The sequence below is a fragment of the Orbicella faveolata genome, unplaced genomic scaffold (assembly GCF_042242905.1).
Source record: "Orbicella faveolata isolate gen_17 unplaced genomic scaffold, um_ofav_v1 contig_35, whole genome shotgun sequence".
NCBI classification, from domain to species: domain Eukaryota; kingdom Metazoa; phylum Cnidaria; class Anthozoa; order Scleractinia; family Merulinidae; genus Orbicella; species Orbicella faveolata.
The window spans coordinates 21083810-21101729 of NW_028301564.1; the positions used below are offsets into that span (position 1 = coordinate 21083810).

A 17920-nucleotide genomic window follows, 5' to 3' on the forward strand; every position below is an offset into this window, starting at 1 on the left:
AGATCGTAGTTTTGAACAACTAGTAGATCTATACTAAACAATTAGATTATTCGCCCTCGATTTCTATGCGTGATAGAAATCTCGAGCTTGATAGAACACGAAAAATGTTTTCTATTTCTTAAAAGTTAAAGATTCGCAACATGAAATGAAATGGTTGTTGTCCGCTAACGTTTTAAAGCTAGCCTGAAGCCATATCGAGAGGAGGACACAAAAAGTTATAACTCGAATGTGGCACATAGAAATTATTAGTGCCAACCTGGTTTATATTTCAACTACCAGCGCAATATATTTTGAAAGAGGCAGTAGAAAATCCTGGCCATGGTACAGCTACTTTTGACCTGTTAGGCTCTGGAAAATGGGCGCGAAATCAAACAAGGTTCACCGTGTTTGTTATTATTCAGCATTTATTTTTACAGCAAGGTTTGGAGAGTATTCACATGACGTCAAGGCGGCCATGTTATTGTTCCGAAACAATAACATTTCCCTCCTTTGGGAAATGACTTCTTTTCTTTTGAAAAAAAGTTCTCTTGTTTGGGACTAATATGGCCGCCGTAAAAACACTCTACATTTTTCTAAAATTCAAATGTAAGTTCATTTGCTCGAGGCAATCATTTAACGTTTTTTCGATCTCCGCACGACTTCCCATCCTTCCTCGTCTTGATCTTGCGTTTGCGACTGAATGGATGAACGTTCTACAAAAGAGCAATACAAAGATAAGGAGAATTACAAATACATACATGTATTGTACAGGATTCGAACAAACTTTTAGATGTTGAATTCAAGACTTTTGCTATACGTTTCCCGAACCATAATTTTCTTTACCCAGACACAAAAAGATTTACGGTCATTTCGCTCCATGGTTAGATCGCTCCACACAGGTAACCGAGCTTGGCTTGGCAGTGGATAAAAGAACGAGGAATAATCTTTATGCGCATTGGAGCGAACTGACTTCGACAAGCTTGGAGCGATCCAACCATGGAGCGAAGCGACCGGATACCCACATAAACCAAGCACATTCCTAGCTAAAATGTAACCACGAAGTACTAAATAAATGTGAACGCACAGTATTTGCGACGCAAGCGGCCACACAACAGTAACGTCAGGAGCTAGGGTAGATAAAGTTCTGGAGATTCTGCAATTGAATATTTTGGCTTAGGTGAAATTTACATGAAATCCGACTACTTGGCTGAAAGATTTCGTCAATTAAACCGACTTGCTTGAGCTTTGATGCAGTTTGGAAAAACCCTATTCTTATTTTCCATAGTCTTTCTCCAGGTGTGGTAAACTAGTTTGTAGATGTCCATACTTTTACAAGGAATTCAGACTCCTTGCAAGCTCTGCTGCACTACCGTCAAAGCGGTTAGCATCAGTGTTAAAAACAGCGCTGAGTACAAAAGTAGAATTTCATGCAAAAAACAGCACATCTTTCCCACTCCGTTAGCCATAGAGAAAAACAAAAATCGGTGAGAGCTCACACTTTTTTTTTCAATCAAACTGAGAAGCATGGTGACCTAGACGACATCCATTCCCTGGCCACTGTTCTTAACAGAGGTAACTTTAAGGTTTTTGTTTTGTTTTGTTTTGTCTTTCTGTTTTCTTAGCTGCTAACTTAGTGATTTGGTGATTTGACTTGGTGCAAACTGATTTTTTCAAATCATGAAATGTTTTCATGCAAACTGGAACAAAGACGATTTCTATTTGATTAATTTAAACCAAGCTACACGCAATACCAAAAAAATAATAGTTATGTTTTACGACAAACGGCGTTTTGCCACTGATTTTGTTAGATTTTCCTCATGTTGTTATGAAACTAATAAATCAGGAAACAGCAGGGCCGTAGCTAGGGACAGGCAAACCAAGGCACTTGCTATTCCTAATAACGTGGAATGATCGATTTTAAATTTCCATAAAAGGCTAAGTTGCATTAAAAGTAAATAAATAAATAAATAAATAAATAATTACTGTATGAAAGATGTGTTTAGTCCGACTAGTCAGCCATGAATAAATAAAATAGACGTCCACAAAAAGCCAAACTACACAATGACTTTTATTCAATGATAAGACGCTTCATTCCATCTTTGTAATAGTTAGCAACAAGTCTCGTTTGCAGTCATTATTTGGGGCGTTGCAACGCTACTTTCACTGCAAAGCAGGGCTGTATGTAACACAACCCTCAAAAAGAGCGTGACCTAGTCCCGTTAGGTTCAACGTTAGACCGCATTATTTTTCGTCTTGCCACCCGTATCTCAGGGACAGAAAAGCACAGTTAGCCTATGTGCTGTGATTGATGAGCCACTGATTGACAGGAACAAAGGATGCTTTGTTTTTGCAGTACTCACCATTTCCTCTTGTTTCTGTCTGTGAGCAGTCTGGCTCAGGTTGAGTGTTTTTGTCGGAGATGTGAAGATCGTCGAGTTGTTGACTTACTGAAGAATTGTTTGTCCTGTCGTCCTAAAACACGAATAAAGAAGTGTTAATCTACACCATACCTGTGTCCTTGTCATCTTTCCATTTTTTGTGTTTATGTTAGTAATAGTGAGAGGTAAGAATTGGGGGTTATTGAAGTTCCAGGCCAAATAATATATTAATATAGAAGATATGAGTGAAGGAATAATAAGTTTTAGTTTAAAAAAAAAAAAAAAAATTAACTACCGGTATTTGTGACATTTAACAAGACCAAGCCAACTCCATGTACCAACAGTGTCCTCTGGAGGCTTATGCACCATGATAAAATTCAAAGTGGTCAAATGTAAAAAACCTTTTGCGCGAGAACGTTATTTGAAGAGTAGCACTTCGGCAAACCAAATTACTGGACTACATGTATACACTGAGTGGATGAAACCTATTCAATACTCTGCCCATAGGAAGTATACAAAGCTTACATGTATCTCTTCAGTAACTGCTTTATTTTTAGGCTTGAAGGAAGAGGATTTCAGAGCATTCAGACATTTACAGGGGTTTCATTAAGGGCAAGGCACCGCACAATGTGACCAGCTGTGAGGGCGATTTTGCTCAGCTGGTTTGACCATCTAGGGGAAAGTTTTTCTAATAAAGAAGTTCAGTTCTTGACAAATAGTCTACCCTGGTCCAAGAGGTTTTTCTTGATTTTTCTACGAGAGAGCTACAAGAGAGTTGTGAAGCGGTGAAAACACGAGTTGCGAAGCGGCAAGAAAGAAAAATCTCTGGTTACTTTGGACTTGAATCTCACTTTCATGCAGATGCCAGGGTCAGGATCTGACCCTAGGGCTCAGATTGGTTGATATTTCTACAAACACGCAAATCAATATGACTGGTTCGTTTGATTGGTAATACCGAGGGGACGGTGGGGATATCTGTCACTGCACTTCTTGAGGTAAATTTTGCTTCTCTACCAGGGAAGGAATTTGTTTGCAAAATACTTCAGTTCTCAGTTTATATACGTTCAAGATTCGCCTGTGTTTGATATGAATTATGTTTCTGACAGTGTCTCTGAAGAATTTTGACTTCGGTACTCGAGGAGCGTTTTCCAGAGATTGAAAGTCTCACAAAAAATCAAAAGAAAGCCTTGCTCGCAGTCATAAATTGCAAAGATGTATTGTTTACCATACTGCCAACCAGACATGGAAAATCAATTATATTTCAGTTGTTCCCTGATGTCTGCAAATACCTGTACCTGTCAGGTTATTCATACCCTCATCATGCCACAATTCTGGTTGTGTATCCTCTAAGTCTTTTGTGGACTCTCGTATCCGCGAACTGCGAAACCGTGCCATTTCAGTGGCCAGTTTGAGCAGCGGAGACAAGAAGTTTATGCCTTGCTATTTGGAAGTCCTGAGTCCCTCTTACAAAATGAGTATGTGGAGAAACATGCTCCGTAGTAATGTTTAACAAGACAGAGCCTTCGCGATCGTTGCAGATAAAAACATTAATTCTTGCAAACACGCGTGTTGACCCCGGCCAAGTAGGTCAAGTGATACCACTCTCCACCATCCGTGTGGAAACCATTAGCAGCTGATAAGTAATTATCAATTTGACATGTTTGACAGCTGGCATCTGCATGAAAGTGAGATTCAAGTCCAAGGTAACCAGAGGTTTTTCTTTCTCGCCGCTTCGTGACTTGTGGTCGCCGCTTCGCAAAAGGAAGAAAAATCAAGAAAACTCTCTGGGACCAGGGTACAAATAGTTTTGTCTGCCTGTGAAAACTAGTTGTCCTCCTGCTGAAAACATTAATGAAACCCCTGCACTTGAGAGCAGCAATCTTGGTGCGTGCACAATGTAATGAACCACTGTCCCACAGAGACCTAAAAAGGAACAATGCTTTCTATTACCTCCTGATGTCCATTACATAGAGCTCGTGCATCTGCCTCATTATTGTCATCATCATCATCACTATCACTGTCACTTGTCACTGCTTTGCTTTTGACACACGGTGTAAGTTTTTGTCTTGGAGCTGAACTAATTTCTTGTTGGATCTGCTTTGTGTTTCCTTCCTTCCATAGTCTTTGAAATGCACACAGTTTCTGAACAACCTAAAGAGCACAAAAGTAATTAACTTTCTTTTAACACAGGGACATGTATGCAGCTAATTAAAAAACATTAGTTAACAACAAATTATAGGCCATATTTGTATTCTCGGTATTAGACTGGAACTACCTTGCAATGGAGGCTTACGCAAGGGAATATCATCAAAAAGAGATAAATGTGATTTGGATTTGAAAACACTCCCTGCATTAACCTCAGTTGCAAGCTAGTTCTAGTCCAATGCCACGAATACACATATGGTCTATTACTGCAACTTTTCTGTTTTGAATGGCAAAATGGCCATGGGAATATGTCACATACAAGCACTCTGTATTTTGTGTAATACGGTCAACAATAGTCAAGTTTTTCTTTGAGAAATTTTGCTGACAAAAATTCTTCTTTCCTAACTGAAAAACTACATTGTGTACTTAACCTACCCTACATTCTTAAATTGCCGGTCAGATAACTTTTAAACTATTAATCAAGAGTTCAAAAATGACATTTGACTAATGAGATTTGCAGTATACCAGTCTTCAAAGGAATCTTAAACTGATAACCTTTCATTTCAGACAAAATGCAGATTTAGAAAATAAATTACAGTAACTATGAATTTAGCTAACCTTTGGTAAGCTTCCATCTTCAGCCACAGTGTGGAATTCATTGAATAAAATTTCCTCAATATAATCTTCTAATTCATAATTTTCTATGGTTTCTGAAAAAGAGTAACATAAATCGGCACAAGCATGCACATGTACTATATGTATATAATATATGTGCCAATTAAAATGTAATGTTAGTGACACAGGGATTAGCAACACATGAAGAGGTAACAACGCTTCTACAGAAAGCCTGTGAAAAGTTCCAATAATTACTCTTTTGGACAATCTTGTGGACAATCTTTCAAAACTAAGTATCAGCTGTAAAGATGTAGACACTGAAGCTTGGTGGACTTTTCTCAGCTGAATATTGCAGTGTCAATAGGGCCAGGAGCCCAAGAAGTAACAGAAGTTGTATTAAACGGTGGATGAGTTTGGTGGTTACAGCTGATACTATGTTACTCCTTGTAAAATTAACTTTAATAAATATCATTTGACTATGTTTTCGGAAGTTGCAGAAACTTCCAAGCCACTCTTCTGCAACTTCCCAAAACACACATGATATTTATCCTTACTTTTACTCATTCTCATGCGATAACCCATACTAATTATTGATACATATTAATTAATAAGGTTAATCAAAGACCTGTGACCAACTAGGCACTGGGTATTTCACATGCAATCAAATCAGGCCATGTTGCAGCTCTCGTAAGGTCTCACATGAATGGCTTGAAAGCCTTTGAGAGGACAATAGAACAAACAACAGAAACAATGCCCCTAACAATAACAGCTGCAGCAGTAATAAAACAATAACAGCTTACGAGGGCTGCTACACTACCGATCAAATCAACTATATTACTCTTTTGTGAATCTAGTGGCAACCAAATTTCCGAGACACCAAAAGTCATTGGAAGAATGATACTGCTAGGCTATGTCAACATCACGTATAACTATAAAGCTTCTACTTGTATGATCGACATACATGTATTTGTGAAATAAAATGATAAAAATGTAAGCCCGAAAGTAAAAAATGTGTACTAAACGTTTACAGTCTAACCATCACGATCATTAAAACAACAACTCTGATTATGATCTTGTTAACAATCATTTTAAATAATGGAAAAGTATGGATAAGTATTTAAATGGGTAAGGCATTTCACGGTTCGACCGGCACTGCTGTAAAAAGGTACAGAACACGTGAACGGTTTGAGAAGCTTCAAAAATATGAATACTGACCATTTTCTCTTAGCACTTGGTTTATAACATTCACCATCCATTCTGCTTTTTCGGCAGTGTCCCTTCCTCCGAATCCATGTTCTACGGCTAGTTGTATGACTGTCCAATTGCTTAAAACAAACCGAACAGAATCGAACAAAATATCCGAACTCGCGTCCGCCATTTTGGAATTTGTAATAGTTTTTGACATACCGCTGGTTGAAGTTACCGCGGGCGCATTCTCACCTTGTCTTTGGGGTCTTCACATGTGAAATCCACAACTTATGTAATGAAGCAATAGCATGGACATGTATTCCTGGATGAATAGGTACCTTTCGTAGACATACTCTCTCTTGGGGGAGTGGGGAGGGATGGATGTAATGGAGAGGGGATAAGGGAAAAAACAAGGGATGCATCTATGCCAACTCTCCTGGATTATCTGCAAATTTCCCGGATACATACTGAGTCTCCCGGTTTCCCATACAGATCACCAAATGTTCTGGACAACACACATGAAAACGCATAAAATACATTTTTCAGGCATATTTTGGCAAACTTTTGGCATTTTTGGGGGGAAAGTTTTTGATATTTGATGCATTTTTGAGGTTTAATTTGTACAGCTCTGCTTTAAGCAACTTTTTTTAGGGTCATACAAGGTAAAAATGGTGATGTCCTGGATTTTGAATTTTTTAGGTTGGCATCTCTGGGGATGGGAGAAAGGGAACTGAGGCCTCACGGATACCCTGCTAAATACAGGCCTCTTAATTCCTTGCAGTTTCATTGACAGTTTTTGTTTTCATTAACGAAAAATGCTTTTATTATTATCTCTGCATCAGTTATAAACCTGTTACTGCGCAACATCTATGCCAACTCTCCTGGATTACCCAGGATTCTCTTGAATACAGACCAAACTTCATGGTCTCCAGTAAGGGTCACCAAATCTCCCAGGGACAATGGGAATGCGAAACAAGTTAGGAAGACAGACTTTTACCACTTAAAACAAAGGCTCTGTAGAGACCAAAATTGCTCAATTTTAATAAAGAAAAAAAATGTCCTACAATAATAAAATCAAAACTTCAGAGGAATACTGGGCCAAAAGATTGGCTGTCTCAAATCACAGTTTTTGTCATAGCTGAGTTGAAGTGATGCCTCAAGAGACATAATGGCTGAGGCATGTTTGCCATAGAGTTCTTGCATTTCTGCTTTCCTCTTTGCACCAGGTTGTTCTGATGGAGCACGTGTTGTTGTGTTCAGATGAATTGAACCAACTGTTTAGACAAAACAAAGACAAATCTGGTTAGGAAATTAATTTCTAATGTGAAAGTAACTTTAACATTATCAAATTTATGATTCAGCAGGATGTCGATACATGTAACACTACTGTCAGTTCTCAAAAGTACTGCTACTCACCTTCAATGTACTCATCTTTGGCTTGTAATATTTCTTGCTTTCCTGACAAATGTAAAAGGAAGAGAAAGGAAATAAATCAATAAGCTTGATTTCTGCGTAAAGAACTGTGTGACCATTCTTTTGCTGAATTTAGGCTACATCTGATGTAAACAGAGCCAGGAAAAATGTTATTTATTACTACTGAACAGTATTCTGATACATGTGGAACATACTTAAAATGACAACCTCAGAGACAGAGAATAAGGTTTCACACAGATAGCATTTGAACTTCACACTGTAGCGTTATCTGTTCAGCTTAAACTGCAAAGTCAATTACATGTAAATACTATGAGTGCTTTCCTGAGATGTACCCACAAATTGGCTAATAATGGCTGTTACCAAGGGAAATATCTTATTCTTATTACTTTGGTCACCTTTAAGCTTTTAAAATAAATTATCTTCCTTCCAAAACAGGAAAGGAATTTTTTTTGGCATATCCAAGGAACTAATTCCATGGTCCAGAGGTCCTTATTAGTTACATTAATTTTGTATACCAGATAATATGATAATTCTGAGCATTTGGTGTTAGGGAATGTCCCTGTTCTTAACTCTCATCACCTGCATTTTGACAAATATACATTAATATCACAGGGAGAAACTTAGCCTCCTTCGCAACTGTTATTAGGGTTGTCACACAATGCCTCTCTCCCACTTAGGGGGGAAGAAGCGTGGCATGAAGACCCTAATAATGTCTGCGAAGGAGACTATGAGAGACCCAAAGCTGTTCACTTTTTAGCCCTAAATGGTGTAATAGATGTCAACTTACTCTGCTCGCGTTCCTGTCTGTGTTTCTCTGACTGTTCTAAGAATTTTCTAAAATTGTCATCAACTTCCATATGGATATCACTGTCCTCATCATCATCATTGTCGTTTCTGTTATCATCACAATCATCATCATCATCATCATCATCAATGCGATCATTGCAATCCTCATCACCACCTGCGCAATCGTCACTATCATTATCATCAACATTATCTTTATCAGAATCATTGTTCTGCCTCAAACGAAAATCACGGTGATTTCCACTACTACTGGAATACTCCTCCGGCAATCTCTGCCAGGGAGGGCCTGGATACTGCTGTGGACAGTCCTTGCATTGATTCATTTGATGTCTCTGCGACTCAAAGGTGCCTTCGTCATTCTGGCAGCATTCGCAAGCGTCTTCTTCGATCAAACTTCTTTCTGTACACTCGCAGCTTTGATCTGTAAACTGACTGGCCCAAGGATGAGTTCCGGCGTGCAAATTGTGCAAGTATGTGTTCCACCACCACAACGACATTTGATAATAGTAATTTGCATTGGCTGAAGCACACGCAGCAAAATCTTCTCTTGTCCAATGATGGTCTTTGCCGTACTGGTTTTCCTGATTGTGCTGGTTATCCCGTGAATCTGCCATCTACCAAGCTAGCTTAGTGTCTTAGATGGGTATCTTGAAAGTTTAATTTGCTTCAAACCATTACACATCCGCCATTTTGACAAGGCCAGTCTTCTGTGGCTTTGTGGGTAGATTCAGTGCACTGTTTGGTGGTCAGCGGTAAAAACAAACACAAACAAAATGGCCGCTCAACAAAGTCGACACGTGTGTGATTTCAGAGGGTGTGGGAAAGCGTTTAGCAAGGAAATCCGACTGATCGAACACAAGCGGATGCACACTGGGGAGGTAAATTGCATTTTCTTGGTTTGTTAATGTTTAGAGACACGCTTCTTGCCTGCATGACACAAATGATGGGTGTAAATACCGGCATGAACAATGAAAACGTTTAGGGTACGTTTTTGCGCGCAAGAATCAATTAAAACATGCGAACTGCGTTTAGGGAATTCTTGTCCGTTTATTTGTGATCTTTATGTTTTATTTGACTGGCTTATTTTAAATTCTCGTCGGGTTTTATTTTTACGGGGTTTACATTTAGTTTCGGCAGAGGCGCACAACAACAAACCATGTCTTCGATCGCGTTCATTGCTTAGTTTGTTTTTGAAAGCGATCGCTCATTCCCGGTTCCTTGCCCTCGGTACCTTAGGAAAGTCTCTGAACATTCAATTTTTTGGCAACGACCCATTGTGTGAAACAGGAAGTGTTTCCAATTCCATTCCCACCATAAATATACACTTTATGAAGGTGGCTTAGGATCCATCCTAAACAATTTGAACGGCCGGGGAGAAGGGGTTAGTGGTACTGTAGACACTTGTGTGCAGAGTTGGTGCCAGGTTGCTCAACCTTGTTGTGACACAAATCGCTGGTTTTGCAACCCAACAACTGTGTTCCATTGAAAGTGTTTGATTTCCCTAAATGAGCATAAATCTAAATTGCAATGTATCCCTGTATTAAGTAATTCCAACCAGGCAAATGAATTTTAAGATTTACTAAATAGATATCTACCTCACCACTTGTTTATTATTTTGAAATAATAACAGTTTGTTCATCAGATACATTCATAAATACCAGATGTAAACAACAATGTCAGTAGAGGTTGCCATACATATAGCTTTATTGATCAGCTGTGTGTAAGCAGTCATTAAAATATATATATATATATTACATGTTTTGCATTTTTTTTTATTTTCAGAGACCCTGTGTGTGTCCTCATGAGGGATGTGAAAAATCGTTTGTTAGAGCCGTTCATTTGAAGAGGCATTTACTGTCGCACGATGGCGAGAAAATATTCAAGTCAGTGTTACTTTTCACTATTCAATATGCTACTTGCAAGAATATCCAGGTTTCTTGAAGTTGCTTTTTTTTAGGGTAGCCAGCCTTTTCAATGGGATTCTGTAACCCGAGTGATGAAATCACTGTAATTGCTAGAGGGCTGTTTATCTAGTCATGAGATCAAGTCGTTAACCTCAAAACCTTTCTGTTTCAAACATCAGTTGCGAGTATTTTTAAGACATACAGTAGTGTGATGCCAATAATTTTTTTTTTCATGCTTTGAATATTAGATGCAGCCAATGTGATATGTTATTTATGACTAAGCACAATTCCAAGCGTCATGAACAGAGGGCACACAACAGGCCCTTCAAGGTAAGCTACCAAGTTATTTTATGTATGCCATGGGAGATTTATATTTAATATAAACTAATGGACTGTAGTCCTTTTGGCTTGAGCCTGGGTTTTCAAGAGTTCTTGCCTTGGAAAGCTTTTGTTAAGCTAGACTAGTTTTCAATAACTGGGACACAAGTGGCTCTGATATTCATTATTATATATAGCAAAGAGCCTTTCAATTGAAAATGGCCTGTACATGTGATGCTGAGGCCTGAGTATACAAGCTTTAATTAGCATAAGAATTATGAAGATGCTGACTGTCCTTTTGGCCTTTGCTGTGAATTTAGATCCTGACATAAAGCATATAAATGCGTAGGATATTCAAGTAAAAGAAAATGTGAATTGAAAATGGAAAATCTACTGTGTGCATTTCTGCTTACATGCAATACTAAGTGCCTGCATCATCTATATTTTTGCTTGCACTAACTATTAAAAACCAGACTACATTATCTTGTATACCTTAAATTAGTTTCCAGTGTACCAATGCTTGTGATCATTCAGCTAGGTGTATAAATGGGACCACCCTTGATTCCACTTGTTTAGAGCCAAGAAGTGGTAAATATGTTGGGGGTACCTTACATACCAAAGACAAGCATCTTGGCTAGCTATCCATGTTGTGTTATATGCCTGACATTGAATCATGTTATGTGTTCACTCTATTTTAATCCTCTGTCACCATGTATATTTGCAGTGTAGCTTTGATGGATGCAATCAACAGTTCAGCAAGTCTAAACTACTCAGGATTCATCAGTTTGTACACACCAGTGAGAAGCCCTTTAGGTCAGTAGTCATAATAATTGTATCCAAATGTTGAAAAATGTTCAAATTTTGTTGTTTGTAGTGGTCAGTGCGCTTAGCTACACCTAACTACATGTAGCTTACAGGCATGTCACTTATACTGAAAGAAACAAATATATCAACTAAACATAAGAGGCTTGAAAAATCCCAGCTTGCAGGAGACAGACCAGTTGGCCATATACATGTACAAACATGACCAAGGAGTTGATCAAGGTCTACCAAGAAACGACTTCATGGTCAGAACAGAAGTTACTTGAACCTGCAACCTCTGGATTTTGAGTTCGGTACCCTTCCCTCTCGGCATCACTGCCTCGAGCTCCACAGTTTTGATTTGTTTTATTATGTATGTTCATTATTGTCATAGCTGTTGTAATCTGTACAACAAACCAGGTTTAATCACTTTGCCAGTCCTCATTATTAACCAAATGAAAAGCAATCCATTGAGCACTGTCATGTATCTTATGATGTCTCTAATACCACTACACAAGGTGGCATGTTTCATTTTGTGGGTCAATATGCAATTAGAATTAGAATTATATATGTTCTCCAGACTGAACTTTTGATATTGAACATTATTCACATAAATGTAACTTCAGCTTTTAGAAATAATGTTTTTAATTACTATTAATAGACTTGAAAAAGTTACCACTGTCATTATTGAATGTTGCATGTTAATATCCACTGTCACAGTGGTCCAGTGTAACCAATCAATCAGCTACATAACTATGCCTTTCAATAACATGTGAACTCAAAACTCAAAATGCAACTAGTAGTACGTTGCATTTTTGGCTGCCTTCAACTATTGTTTTATTAAGATGACAGCCAGTGAACCTTGAATAACAGAAACAAACAAAATGCATTACCTACCAATCACAACCTATAGACTTATCCTTTTGAACCTTTTGAAGTAAACTTCTGTTTCCTGGGAGGTCCACTAAGATGAATGATGGCAGCAAAACACAAAACGTTTGATTGAGCAGAGTTTATGTGTTACTGAAAGGCATAGTGAGGAGATTTTAGTTCTTTTGTGTTATCTTGTTTTTGAAATTTTGTGTTCAAATCATTGTTATATTGTAGGTGTAAAGAGCGAGGTTGTTTAGCAACCTTTGATGCTCCATGGAAACTAAAACGACACCAGAAAAGGCATGATGAAGGTGAATGTTCTGCATGTGGATGAATATTTACTGTACATGGTCCTAAGTGTTCAAGTGGTCAAAAGTGCTATAAGTAAATAATGGGTGTATTTCTTTGGGATGATCAGAACAAGATCAGCAATCCTAGATCATTTAGATCATGGTGCATCAAAGGAACCAATGAATCGATGACCAGAGTTGATTAATCAGTTCCTTTGAGGTTCCATGATCTCTGTGGTCTTGGATAACTGAATGGGATCCAGATCCAGATCACCCCAAAGGAACGCACCAATATTATCATCACCCGACTGTGTACATGTACATTACCAAAATAACAGTGGTTATATTTTCTTCAGGGGTAGTGGTTTCCATTCTTTAAACAGCAGGGCATCTTCTTCTAGTTTCTGATCATACAGTTTCTTTAAAACATCAGAATTATTTTCTGGTCAGTTTGTGGTAGGTGTGGTGGCCTCATGGTTAGCGCGCTCATCTCTGGAGCAAGCAGTCCGGGTTCAAGCTCTGGCCAGGGCCATTGTTTAGTGTTTTTGGGCAAGACACTTAACTCTCATAGTGCCTCTCTCCACCTACGTGTATAAATGGGTACTGGCATATTTAATGCTGGGGGTAACGCTGCGATGGACTAGAATCCCATAATTTGAGGGCCAGGGGTTGGGAGGGGGCGGGGGGAGGAATAGTAATACTTCTAGTCGCTTTATGCTACAGAAACTGGGATGAGTTCTAGCTTGATGGGCCACTTGGCTCGTATGCAGACTGTACCCACCTAACCAGTTTGTGGGAGATTTGGTCACTTAATACTGCGTAATGTTGTAATAATTGCATTGGGACTAGTTGAAGCAATCAGTGTCAATCCCAGGCCAGGGTCTTAATGGTATATTCCTGGGCCAGGTGTCTTACCCTTACGTACAAGTACCTCACTCTATGCTGGAGTATGAGTGGGTGCGCAGTGAAGAAACAGCCTTCTCGATGAGCAAAATTCACTTTAATGCCAACGATGAAGGAACCATTCTACAATCGAACAGGAAAACAAAGATGACAATGCAATGCAACTAAACTTAGCTAGTGAAGTGAAGACGCTTACAAGAACTCCTAAGATGAGAAATAATGAGCAAGTCCTTCAGATTGTTGGCAGTGTTCGAAACAGAAACATGGCCGACACATTTGGCCGAGCGCATGAGTCCCTGGTCAGCGGGTTTACTTAAGAAAAGTCCTGGTTGACTAGTGGGAAACTCTGCAGGCAGCAAATTTTGGGATATGTATGCACATGTATGACCAGTTGCTTTAGACAGGGAAGGTGTAAAGTCTCAGTAATTATGAATCAAATTCATTTCAATCCTTTTTAGTGATTAACCGCACAACCTCATTTTCTTGCAGGCTCATTGCCTTTCTTTCCAAGGTACCGAAATGATGCTTTTGCACATGATTGGCTTCGTAAACATATATCTTCTCACAACTGCGGTCTATTCTGTGAAGTGTAAATTGTACAATTGTCACTACTTGTTTGTTTTCTTATTGTTGAGCTGTTAACTGTTGAGTGGCAAGAAGCAGGTCTTAGCAGTATATTGTTCAATTGTAGCATATTGTTGCGCTATTTTCCTCTTGAATGAAACTGCTATGATAGGTTGTAACATGTTTTTCATTTGCTTCTTGCAAATGAAGATTTTGTTTTCTTTTACCATGATGTTCATGTTGCTGAGAGTTCAATTATAACAACAACAGCAACAAAAAGAAGAAGACATATTTTGTAAATTTGGATGAGGTACATGTAAGCAATACGTGTGCTTGATTATTCCAGTGGTGATTTATGTATACTAACTGACTTAGTTAACTTTTTTTCTTTCCTCTACCACTGTAGAGACATCTTCAAAATTATTTTAGTTCCTAGTAGTTCAAAACAATATTTTGTCAGAACTAGATGTGTAAGATACCTTTGTGGGGGAGATACTTTGTAGAAGGTTTTTAAGGTTTAAAGAGCACAGTTCTCACTGTTATAAAGCTCAAGAAGACTCGCACAGGAATGCCATGAACACTTTAGGGAATTTTAGTACTAAGTAGTACTGTACCTTCTCTGGCATTGTTTGTGTATTGTCTTTCTGTGGTGTTTTAGACCATTTTAAATCGTTTCCAAAACTAAAATCACGGAGAATGACACAATTAACATAAATGGAAGTTAAGGGAAGTTGATACTATTTCATATGTTTAGCTGCTAAATACAATTGTACATTTTTCTACATTATTTCCACCTATAAAAGTCACACAATGAGCGTGGGATGCCCCTGTGATTATAAGAGTTGACATTGGGTGGGGCTGTTGACGTTTCACATGAGAGAATCTTTTTTTGTTTTGCAAAAGATGTAATATATTTTAAATTGCAAGAGGAGACAGACAATTTTCTTAGTTACTAATGGACACATTTTGGTGTTTTCTTATTACTTCCCATGGAAGTTGGATTCAGATTTGAAGCTTACTGCACTACTCTTGGTATATTAAGCTCAGTTTTAAGAGCATCATATGAGAGGTGTTTGATTTTGTGACTGTAGGTTTTGACATTTTTGAAGGTTTTTAAATATAATCTTGCCTTATCAAAATACAACCAACTGCTAGGCCATTAGCGTCCTGTCTTTCTTCTAAGTCTGTAGCCTGGAATGTCAGTCATCTCCTGAGCTCAACCTAATCACCCGAGTCTGTTGAGCAAGATGGAAAAGAAAGTGTACAACAAAATGACGACGTGAAATCCTTTGGTCTCCCTTCTTTTTTCTTAGTCTGTGGAGGCAGTGGAAAAGAAAGCACACAAGAAGAACTTTCTGCGTGAAATCCTCTTGCGATAAAACTAAGTAAAAGGAGGGTCTGCTCATATCCTAGCATCTGGTTGTGCCATATATTGGTGCGCTCTGCACTTTGACGTTTGTGCATCTAAGTCTAACCTGGCTTACTTTTGTGCAGGCATTAGGAAAGCCAGTTCAAGCATAATAAGATAGACAAATGTCTGGAAAAGAAAAAAAAAAAGAAAAACCCCAAAATGTCGGAAGGTAACAAACAGTACAGAAGGTTTTTTTTGTGCAATTTATCATTCAGTCTTTATGTAAGTGCATTTCGCAATGAGTTTTGTTGATGAATAAAAATGATAATATAAACCTAAGAAGAATTATTTTCACTGCTGAAGAAGGATTTGTGGAAATCTTTCTATTTTTCATCTCGGGGTGGGTACTTTGCTATAGTCTTTGTAGGGTGTAGTTATGCTTTTTGAATGAATCTCTAGTTGTAGAGAAGAACAAAAGTTGCAAGAACAATCTCTACAGTTAGGAAGGTTAATCGTAAATGTCGACTTTGCGGAGAGAGGTTTTTCGTAATTTGTACGAACTATTGAACCTTCGACATCAGTGGTAGCCTGTTCCAGGATCTCAGTCAGTGGGGACGATCGAAAAAGCAAGCGGACGACGAGCGGGACCTTTTCTCTCCCAGAACTCGCCCCTCTTACAACCCCCCCCCCCCCCCCCCGCCCCGCGTTTTTTCGATCGTCCCCACTGAGAAAAATAAGATCCTGGAACAGGCTACATCAGTTGATGATATTGGGCTGGGGAATTTGACACCATTTGGGAGGGGTAGGGGGGATTTGAAGGCGTTGCCTCACGTTCATGGTGAAGACTTGCAGAAAGTATCAAGAGACAACACTGTGCTTTGTATATATTGTTGATCAAAAACAATTCCCTCAAAAGGTTTACACACCACTTGAACACCATTCTGTCCCTGGAGGATGGGAGTTTGACCAACCGAAAATTCAAAATGTCTCGGGGGTTTGCCGGTTGGGGATGTTAATGTTTCGAATTGACGAGCGTAGAGAGGTAAATGTTTCCATAAGGTAAGCAATGAAGTGATGACGTCATATCATGTGCTAAATACTTCGCGCGTGTTACACAAGCAGCCGTCATCTTCGAGCTGCCGTCTTGGATTTCTTGATCAGTCTTAAAAACGTCGGAAAACCAAATTTAGTTTCTCTGTAAAAATACATTTTCAAGTAAACACCAGGTTTCAAATGTGAATCTCCTCACAAGCCCAAACAATGAGCAAAGCAAAACAATGAGTGTGGCAGATAGGACCATTTTAGCAGACCTCACGAGGGCGGGTCTAGGGGGAGGGTGCAGGGGGTGCATACCCCCCTGTAATGAAACCTTTGTATTCGCTTGTAAAATTTGTTTACCTCTAAGAAAAATCCTGGATCCGCCCCTGCCTCAAGTGAACGATTGAAGACGTAACTTAAACGCAATACGTTTCCGCCTATGTCATCGTATTCCGCCTGGAATTACATTCAAAAATTGTTTGGTAACATTTAAGCAATAGAACACTTTTTCCGTGTTTACATAGCCTCATCTTAATACGAGGAGGGTGCGGAGAATCCGAGACAGTTATGCAAACCCTCGACTACGTCTCGGGTTTGCATAGCAGTTCGAGAAATCTCCCAACCCCCCCCCCCCGCCCCCCCGAGTGTTTAGATGAGGCTATGTAAACACGGAAAAAGTGTTCTATTGCTTTTATTAAATAATTCTCAAAAATACGCGCGAATCTAAAACGTCACAACCGTGTTTACCTACTCTATCCTAAACACACCTATCGACCAATGAGAGCGCGCGTAGTAGCTCAGTTATTTTATAACTAAAAATAGCACCGATGGTCCACATAAATTTGTCCTCCATGACTTATTTTAGTAAGCATATCCGAGTTGCCTCTTGCCTCTATGTCAAAACGAGCCAGTGCAAAACAATTCAGATGGGAATACGTTCCCCTACAAATTTACTTTCATGTAGACTGTTCACAGTCCCCTATTTTTCCGTGAGATCGTAGATGTCGATCTTTGAGCTCGACGGGCCGCCATCTTGGTCTCTTGATGCGAGCGAAACTGGAGAGAGTACAAAATGCCCGTGGGTAGGGATGGTGGAGGGCACGGCTGGCGGAAAAAAAATTATCTTTTTTTTTTATTTTTTCCGCCCCGTCAGCCCCACGCTATTAACCCCACCGCCACACTGGGTAGAGTACAAAATGTAGGTCCATAAACACTCAAATATAAGGAACGAGGTCAAAAGACCTAACACAATAGAACACACAAACTCTGTAGTTATTCCCCAGAGCTCACTGTTTTAGGCTGAACTTTAATACATCGAAATTGTCTACATCCAGC

General features: G+C 39.0%; 3 protein-coding genes across 3 annotated transcripts; 1 reads left to right on the forward strand and 2 right to left on the reverse strand.

Annotated features, from left to right (window-relative positions):
- Positions 1-386: 386 nt before the first annotated feature.
- Positions 387-6544, reverse strand: LOC110064045 (pre-rRNA-processing protein TSR2 homolog). Its single transcript, XM_020771048.2, has 5 exons — positions 6333-6544; positions 5121-5212; positions 4308-4508; positions 2340-2451; positions 387-692 (listed from the first exon to the last, which is right to left on the reverse strand). The coding sequence occupies exons 1-5, from the start codon at positions 6520-6522 to the stop codon at positions 613-615; spliced, it is 675 nt and encodes a 224-aa protein (XP_020626707.2). The 5' UTR covers positions 6523-6544; the 3' UTR covers positions 387-612.
- Positions 6545-7322: 778 nt separating this feature from the next.
- On the reverse strand, positions 7323-9157 carry LOC110064042 (uncharacterized). Its single transcript, XM_020771046.2, has 3 exons — positions 8527-9157; positions 7722-7763; positions 7323-7579 (listed from the first exon to the last, which is right to left on the reverse strand). Exons 1-3 carry the CDS (start codon positions 9155-9157, stop codon positions 7380-7382), a joined length of 873 nt encoding a protein of 290 aa, XP_020626705.2. The 3' UTR covers positions 7323-7379.
- Positions 9158-9252: 95 nt separating this feature from the next.
- Positions 9253-15759, forward strand: LOC110064043 (uncharacterized). The gene is made up of 6 exons (XM_020771047.2): positions 9253-9421; positions 10326-10426; positions 10696-10777; positions 11490-11578; positions 12674-12750; positions 14122-15759. The coding sequence occupies exons 1-6, from the start codon at positions 9317-9319 to the stop codon at positions 14223-14225; spliced, it is 558 nt and encodes a 185-aa protein (XP_020626706.1). The 5' UTR covers positions 9253-9316; the 3' UTR covers positions 14226-15759.
- The last annotated feature ends 2161 nt before the right edge of the window (positions 15760-17920 follow it).

Excerpts from the sequence above, each read along its gene's own strand:
- LOC110064045 (XM_020771048.2), bottom strand. The coding sequence starts at position 6,522 with ATGTCAAAAACTATTACAAATTCCAAAATGGCGGACGCGAGTTCGGAT. Across the intron at positions 5,213-6,332 it reads CCAAGTGCTAAGAGAAAATG|AAACCATAGAAAATTATGAA; the intron begins GTCAGTATTCAT and ends ACTCTTTTTCAG. Across the intron at positions 4,509-5,120 it reads AAGATGGAAGCTTACCAAAG|GTTGTTCAGAAACTGTGTGC; the intron begins GTTAGCTAAATT and ends TGTGCTCTTTAG.
- LOC110064042 (XM_020771046.2), bottom strand. The coding sequence starts at position 9,157 with ATGGCAGATTCACGGGATAACCAGCACAATCAGGAAAACCAGTACGGC. Across the intron at positions 7,764-8,526 it reads CAGACAGGAACGCGAGCAGA|GAAAGCAAGAAATATTACAA; the intron begins GTAAGTTGACAT and ends TACATTTGTCAG. Across the intron at positions 7,580-7,721 it reads CAAAGATGAGTACATTGAAG|TTGGTTCAATTCATCTGAAC; the intron begins GTGAGTAGCAGT and ends TTGTCTAAACAG.
- LOC110064043 (XM_020771047.2), top strand. The coding sequence starts at position 9,317 with ATGGCCGCTCAACAAAGTCGACACGTGTGTGATTTCAGAGGGTGTGGG. Across the intron at positions 10,778-11,489 it reads CACACAACAGGCCCTTCAAG|TGTAGCTTTGATGGATGCAA; the intron begins GTAAGCTACCAA and ends GTATATTTGCAG. Across the intron at positions 11,579-12,673 it reads ACCAGTGAGAAGCCCTTTAG|GTGTAAAGAGCGAGGTTGTT; the intron begins GTCAGTAGTCAT and ends GTTATATTGTAG.